The following is a 7,345-nucleotide window of genomic DNA, read 5'->3' as shown; positions in this document are numbered from 1 at the left end:
TATCCCTCTAATGTTGATTCATCCTGTCTTCCACCTCTCCTTTTGTCCCACCCCGCCTTCCATCAACCCCCCCATAGCCCCCTCACTCTCGCTCTCCCATCCCCCCACTCTCTCCCCCCATCCCCCTGTTCCCCCCGCCCTCCCAGCTCGAACCATCTGCTGACCTCATGTCCTGCTGCCTTCCCTCTCTCCCCTCCTCGTCCTCCCTCCTTCCCCCTCTTTACTTCTCCAAGCCTTCCCTCCACCAACTCCTCTCCCAACTTCTTTACTTTTCCTAAAATAGCATGAGGGAGGGAGAGAAAACAAACAGAAAGACGCCCTTAAGTTTACAGGGACTGGCCGTGGCTGTCTGTACATTACTGGACCCTCCAGCCAACTAGCTAGTTTGTTTGTATGTTTGTATTCAGTCAACCAATTAGCTAGTCAGCTAGCCAGCCAGTAAATCAGCTTGCCTGACAAACCAGTTAGCGAGTCAACCAGGCAGATCCGTTTTTTTCAGTCAGCAAGTGAGCCATCTACTCAGCCAGCAAGTCTGTCTTTAGGGCCCTCAGACATTTTCGATAGAGAACGCACGTTAGCCACACCTCAGCGAATGTGCCCACCACTAAACAAGCGAGCTGTAATTACCGAAGTGGATGGAGGCTGGTTAAAGAGCACTCTTGGAATCAAAATAGAAGAGCTTCTCGCCATGACCACTGCTTAGTGTAGTTCACTGTAGCAACGCAGACAGCTTACAGTTGCAAATGCAGGCACGTGTAAGATACACCGCACCCTATAGCGAGGAAGGACTGTGTGTGTGAAGAAGCGTGTTTAAAGACTGGGTATCAAGTTTAGAGCCCATTCGCCCATCCCCCCCCTCCACCCCGTAAGGAAATATAGAAGTCACATGACATTCTTAGGTTATGAGTCATTGTCTCCACGTATTGGTTTTTCTCTCTCTCTTTTTTTTTCCGCCGCTATTCCTCCGTCTACCGCCGGGCCGCCGCTCTCGTTCTAATCCCTGCATTCTTCCCCCGTCTGTCCGCGCTCTTGTTTTCATCTCGGCCCTGTTGTTCTTTCTCTCTTTCTCCTCTCTTCCATCCCCCCATCCGTCCCTCTCCCCCTTTTCCCTTCTAGACAGATTGATTCCAGATGTTACCAAATTCTTCCCCTTTTCCCTCCCTCTTCCCCCCCCCCCCCCCCTCCTCCTCCCCCCCCCCCCCCCCCCTTTTCAGCTCTAAACTCCTCCCTCCTTCATCTCTCCAGCCTGGTCGAGAGCAGAACAGATACGGTTCCGACTCCAGGCACTCACGGAGGGAACCGCTCGGGTTCCGTCGTGGGTTTCTGGAGAACGTTTCCAAAGCGGAACGTGGTCAAGGACGGCGTTCAACGCTTCCACTCGGTCCATATTTTTTTCCCCTTCGAACCTGCAATCTTTTGGTTGTACAACACACACACGCCCCCACGAGTTGGCTGGTGGACGCGATCCCTCTTTTAACCACCCCGGTTGTGTTGCTGAATACTACTCTTATGCGTTTCTTAGAGCGGGCCCCCAAGGCCGCGGCGCGCAGAGGAGAGCCTTTCCTCGGGGGATGAAGCACGAGGGGAAAATTGGTTCCAGATGAAACAGGATTGGGGAGAGAGGGGGAGACAAAGAGAGGGCTGTTATATGCAGGAGCACAGGGTTGAGGGAGCACACACACACGCACACACACACACACGAACACACTCAACTACAGTCGCCTGGTCGAGCGTATATGTACGTTAGCCTAGACATTAAACATTGCTCAGTTCCAGCTCGCCCCTCTTCTCTTCCCTCTGTGTGCCTTTCTAATATTGTCTCTCTGTCTAAGTGACCTCATCCCCCCTTTCCTTCCTCCCTTTTCCTCCCCGGTCTTCCAGCCACTCCTTCCCTCCTTCATTACCACGTCTGTTTTTGGTATTAGAACATTGACTGGTGAGACAGAATGCTGTGGTCGGGTCTGGTCTGATCCGGAACCAAGCTAAACTAGCGTAGCAGCACAGCGTGGTTGTAGATGCTGAGATGACATGAGAGCAACACGCTAGCTAGCCACGAGGGAGGGAATGCACCCAAGACTGTCGCCATGACACCCTGAGTCAGGAAGCGGCCCTTCAAGCCCAGGCCAAGCAGAGGTCAGGTCAGCGGGTCAGGAAGTTAACCTTCCTAGTTGACCCTCCTTCTGGCACTAGACTCCAGTACGGACCAAGTAAACACTGAATTATCTCCAAGTAGAGACCAAGTAGAAGGAAGTGGAGACGAGGCTATCTGGGAAAATAGTGACCAAGTCAGGCCAGAGTAGAGAGGGACTGTATGAGTAGCCTCAGAGAGGCTGGTTGTGTAATATAGATCTGTGGCTGAGTACTGTGCTGGACGAGCACAGAGACATATTTAGGCCAGACTCCCCCAACCCCCCCCCCCCCCTCTAACACATGTGCAGAGTTGGTAGCAGTGCTCCCTGCTCTCCCTCTCCTCCCCCTATCCTCCCCTCCCCCAATCCCCTTCTCCCATGTCGTCTGTTTGTGACTGAGAGGGCCTGAGTCTCGCCAGGCATGCCAGAATTCTTCCAACAGCAGCCTCCCAGACAGACAGACAGACAGACAGACAGGGAGGTAGAGAGACGGGGAGGTAGAGAGACGGGGAGGTAGAGAGATGGGGAGGTAGAGAGACGGGGAGGTAGAGAGACGGGGGGGTAGAGAGACGGGGAGGTAGAGAGACAGACAGGGAGGTAGAGAGACAGACAGGGAGGTACAGAGACAGACAGGGAGGTACAGAGACAGACAGGGAGGTACAGAGACAGACAGGGAGGTACAGAGACAGACAGGGAGGTACAGAGACAGACAGGGAGGTACAGAGACAGACAGGGAGGTACAGAGACAGACAGGGAGGTACAGAGACAGACAGGGAGGTACAGAGACAGACAGGGAGGTACAGAGACAGACAGGGAGGTACAGAGACAGACAGGGAGGTACAGAGACAGACAGGGAGGTACAAGAGACAGACAGGGAGGTACAGAGACAGACAGGGAGGTACAGAGACAGACAGGGAGGTACAGAGACAGACAGGGAGGTACAGAGACAGACAGGGAGGTACAGAGACAGACAGGGAGATAGAGAGACGCAGACAGTGAGGTACAGAGACAGACAGGGAGATAGAGAGACAGGGAGGTAGAAGAGGCAGACAGAGAGGTAGGAGAGACAGACAGGGAGGTAGAGACACAGGGAGATAGAGACGCAGACAGTGAGGTAGAGAGACGGGGGAGGTAGAGAGACAGGGAGGTAGAGAGACAGGGAGGTAGAGAGACGGGGAGGTAGAGAGACGGGGAGGTAGAGAGACAGGGAGGTAGAAGAGGCAGACAGGGAGGTAGAGAGACAGACAGGGAGGTAGAGAGACAGGGAGGTAGAAAAGGCAAACGGGGAGGTAGAGAGACAGACGGGGAGGTAGAGAGACAGGGAGGTAGAAGAGGCAGACAGGGAGGTAGAGAGACAGACAGGGAGGTAGAGAGACAGGGAGGTAGAGAGACAGGGAGGTAGAGAGACAGGGAGGTAGAGAGACAGGGAGATAGAGAGACAGACAGGGAGATAGAGAGACAGACAGGGAGGTAGAGAGACAGGGAGATAGAGAGACAGACAGGGAGGTAGAGAGACAGGGAGATAGAGAGACAGACAGGGAGATAGAGAGACAGACAGGGAGATAGAGAGACAGACAGGGAGATAGAGAGACAGACAGGGAGGTAGAGAGACAGGGAGGTAGAGAGACAGGGAGATAGAGAGACAGACAGGGAGATAGAGAGACAGACAGGGAGATAGAGAGACAGACAGGGAGGTAGAGAGACAGACAGGAGGTAGAGAGACAGGGAGATAGAGAGACAGACAGGGAGGTAGAGAGACAGGGAGATAGAGAGACAGACAGGGAGATAGAGAGACAGACAGGGAGATAAAGAGACAGACAGGGAGGTAGAGAGACAGGGAGGTAGAGAGACAGGGAGATAGAGAGACAGACAGGGAGATAGAGAGACAGACAGGGAGATAGAGAGACAGACAGGGAGGTAGAGAGACAGGGAGATAGAGAGACAGACAGGGAGATAGAGAGACAGACAGGGAGATAGAGAGACAGACAGGGAGGTAGAGAGACAGGGAGGTTCGACACACAGAGGAGGCCGGCAGGATGGCAAACAGGCAGCCTCTGGTGTCAAAATATCATAGTTTGATTAACTTTCACATGGTTCCATCCCTCCCCCTGCTCCCCCTCTCCACTCTCCCCTCTCCTCCCTCTCTTCTCTCTCTCCTCCGCCGCCACTGAGAACAATGGAGACTGCCGAGGGGAAATGATAGGGGGAGCAAAGAAAAGAGAGGGAGAACGACAGAAATAATTGAATTAAAAGTAATTACGGAGCAATTAACCACAACACACTGGGTTCTGGGAGCACCAGGGTGGATACAAGGGGGGAGGGGGGAAGGGGGCTCTTGTCAACGGAGTGCAATTGTTTTAGTTTGCAGTTGGGGGAAGGGATTGAAGAGGGCATGTGTGTGTGTGGGGCCTAAATGCTTGTGTCTCGCACGTTTTTGGCGTGTGTGTGTTTGCAGGCTTCACAGAGTTGGGTCGTGTTAACTGTATGCCAGCGTTCAGTTTCTCTGACTGGAAAAGGTCAGATATCTCCACTCCCTCTCCTACCCTATTGGCATGTTCATCCATGCTCCTTTTTGCATTACTCTGTTTTTGCTCTCTAAAGGACAGAAGGACAGTGAAGGTTTCTGTGAAATGCTGTTCTAGTTGCAAAGGGAAAGTGCACTTCAGCCGAACAGGGTTTTTTTTTCTACTGTCGAATTTTATCCTGTCAAATTTCTAAATTCTCTCTCTCTTTCTCTCTCTCTCTCTCTCTCTCTCTCTCTCTCTCTCTCTCTCTCTCTCTCTCTCTCTCTCTCTCTCTCTCTCTCTCTCTCTCTCTCCTCTCCCTCTGTCCCTCTCTCTCCCTCTCTCTCTCTCTCTCTCTCCCTCTGTCCCTCTCTCTGTCCCTCTCTCTCTATCCCTCTGTCCCTCTCTCTCTGTCCCCCTCTCTCTGTCCCCTCTCTCTCTGTCCCCTCTCTCTGTCCCTCTGTCCCCCTCTCTGTCTCTTTCTCTCTCTGTCTCTTTCTCTCTGTGTGTGTCTCTCTTTCTCTGTCTCGTTGCCTTTTCAGAACAACGAGCCTTTAACCCCCGGTTTCCATGGCTACCAGCCCCACAGTCAGGTAAGATGACATGCTCACAACTACAAACCTGAGTGGAAATCGTCTGAGATCAGTGGAGAATGCGACTCTGTGCTCGCCTATAGGACCCAGCGAGCCCACATAGCGTCCCGCCTCACACCTGACACGCGGGGCGCCGATGAAGCAAACTGATGGCCCCCGCTCAGTCGTGTTCAGCCCTGAGAGAACATTCCACCGCTCCAGCACCGAGCCAAACGGCTTCGCTCTTCTGCGTCATCAAAGTCCTCCAGATTTGTTCTCTCTCTCTCTCCCTTCTTTGCCTGCTCCCTGGCTGTACTTTTCACTCTCTTGCTCTTTATCTCTCTAACCCCCCCCCCCCCCCCTGTCTGTCTCTCTTCCTTTCTGGCTCCCTCTTCCCCTCGGTAATGAGCACCGTGTGATGAGCAGCGGCGGCCATCTCTGCCCCCCTCCCCCCCTTTTGTTCCTCTCCCTCCATCCCTCTTATCTGTCCCCAGAGCAGAGAGCCGCTCAGCCCGGCGCACAGCAGGGGAGAGGGGGGAGACAGGGAGACCCGAGAAGGAGAGAGAGGGGGAGAGACAGGGAAGGAGAGAGGGGGGGAGAGACAGGGAAGGAGAGAGAGGGGAGAGACAGGGAAGGAGAGAGAGGGGGAGAGGGACAGGGAAGGAGAGAGAGGGGGAGAGACAGGAAGGAGAGAGAGGGGGGAGAGACAGGGAAGGAGAGAGAGGGGGAGAGACAGGAAGGAGAGAGAGGGGGAGAGACAGGGAAGGAGAGAGAGGGAAGGAGAGAGAGGGGGGGAGACAGGGAGAGAGACAGGGAAGGAGAGAGAGGGGGAGAGAAAGGGAAGGACAGAGAGGGGGAGAGACAGGGAAGGAGAGAGAGGGGGGAGAGACAGGGAAGGACAGAGAGGGGGAGAGACAGGGAAGGAGAGAGAGGGGGAGAGACGGGGAGAGGGAGAGACAGGCTCGCTCTGCTTCTGGGTCCAGACGAGGGTGAGGGTCCCGCTCCAACCCGCAGTTCTCTGGCAGGACCACAGGAGGGTGCTGTCGCTCTCCATCCTCCACCTCCTGCCCTCTCTGCCCCCCTCCTCGGCCCCCTCGCGCCTTTCACATCTGATTCACTGAGCAGGCGCTCTCGTCCGAGGCGACGCACGAGTAGTGCTTCCAGAAAGTACAGCGGGAAGGTCAAGGATCAGGAGTGCAGCTCTGCAGTGTTTCAGTTGTCAGTGGCAAGAACGGTCTGGATCTACTGGCTGCCACGTCCATCTCCCCTCCCGTCCCCTCCATTCTTGGAGCAAAAGAGGTGGACAGGAGGCAGGGATGAAGAGAGGGAAGGGGAGGAGTCGTTCGGACAAATCCAACCCCGTCGCCTTCACCCGCCCTGCCTGCTTGGTGTGTTTTGAAGGGGAAGGGCGTGCGCCGCACTCAGGAACAGTCCGTCCTGTATGGAAGCCTAGGGGGCGGTAAAACGCACCTGTAGTCAAACACGCACACGTGATTTGGATGCATGAGAGTGTAGTAATGTGAATAATTTAACAAGTGTCTGACTCGGTGAGTACGTGTGTGTGTGTGTGTGCGTGTGTTTAACAGGTAATATATTCTGCCCCTAAGCACAAAGGAGTCCTGAAGGTTGCTACGGTAACGTGTGCGTTAGCCATGCTAATGTTTAGGAGCCCAGACGCTCAGTTTGGGTAGCAGTCCTGTTCGTGTGTGTGTGCGTGTGTGTCTACAGCCTCCAGGCCCATCTCTGTCTGTGTTTATGCTGATGGTACATCCATAGAGGGTTAGGGTTAGGCTACCCTGCTCCCGGGGGGGGGTGGAGATGTGTCCTCTGCAGGTGTCTACTTGTGTGTGTGTGTGTGTGTGGAGGTGTGTGTGTGTGGAGATGTGTGTGTGTGTGGAGATGTGTGTGTGGAGATGTGTGTGTGTGTGGAGATGTGTGTGTGTGTGTGTGTGTGTGTGGAGGTGTGTGTGTGTGGAGATGTGTGTGTGTGTGTGTGGGTGGAGATGTGTGTGTGTGTGGAGGTGTGTGTGTGTGGAGATGTGTGTGTGTGTGTGTGTGTGTGTGTGTGTGTGTGGAGGTGTGTGTGTGTGTGGAGATGTGTGTGTGTGTGGAGATGTGTGTGTGTGTGTGTGTGTGGGTG

The 7,345-nt window shown here is 54.3% G+C and overlaps 1 protein-coding gene across 2 annotated transcripts in view; it reads left to right on the top strand.

Annotated features, from left to right (window-relative positions):
- LOC136940317 (RNA binding protein fox-1 homolog 2-like) overlaps window positions 1–7,345 on the top strand; it is a 34,693-nt gene that overhangs the window by 3,066 nt on the left and 24,282 nt on the right. Inside the window, exon 2 of one of the 2 annotated variants that reach the window (XM_067232394.1) lies at window positions 5,176–5,226. The exons of the other annotated variant lie outside the window; for it this stretch is intronic. Within the exon in view, the coding sequence (XP_067088495.1) occupies window positions 5,176–5,226 (51 nt within the window). The remainder of the gene's footprint in view (window positions 1–5,175; window positions 5,227–7,345) is intronic. 2 annotated transcript variants of the gene reach the window in all.

The sequence above is a fragment of the Osmerus mordax genome, chromosome 3 (assembly GCF_038355195.1).
Source record: "Osmerus mordax isolate fOsmMor3 chromosome 3, fOsmMor3.pri, whole genome shotgun sequence".
Classification (NCBI taxonomy): Eukaryota; Metazoa; Chordata; class Actinopteri; order Osmeriformes; family Osmeridae; genus Osmerus; species Osmerus mordax.
This window is presented reverse-complemented; position numbering and strand designations above follow the sequence as displayed.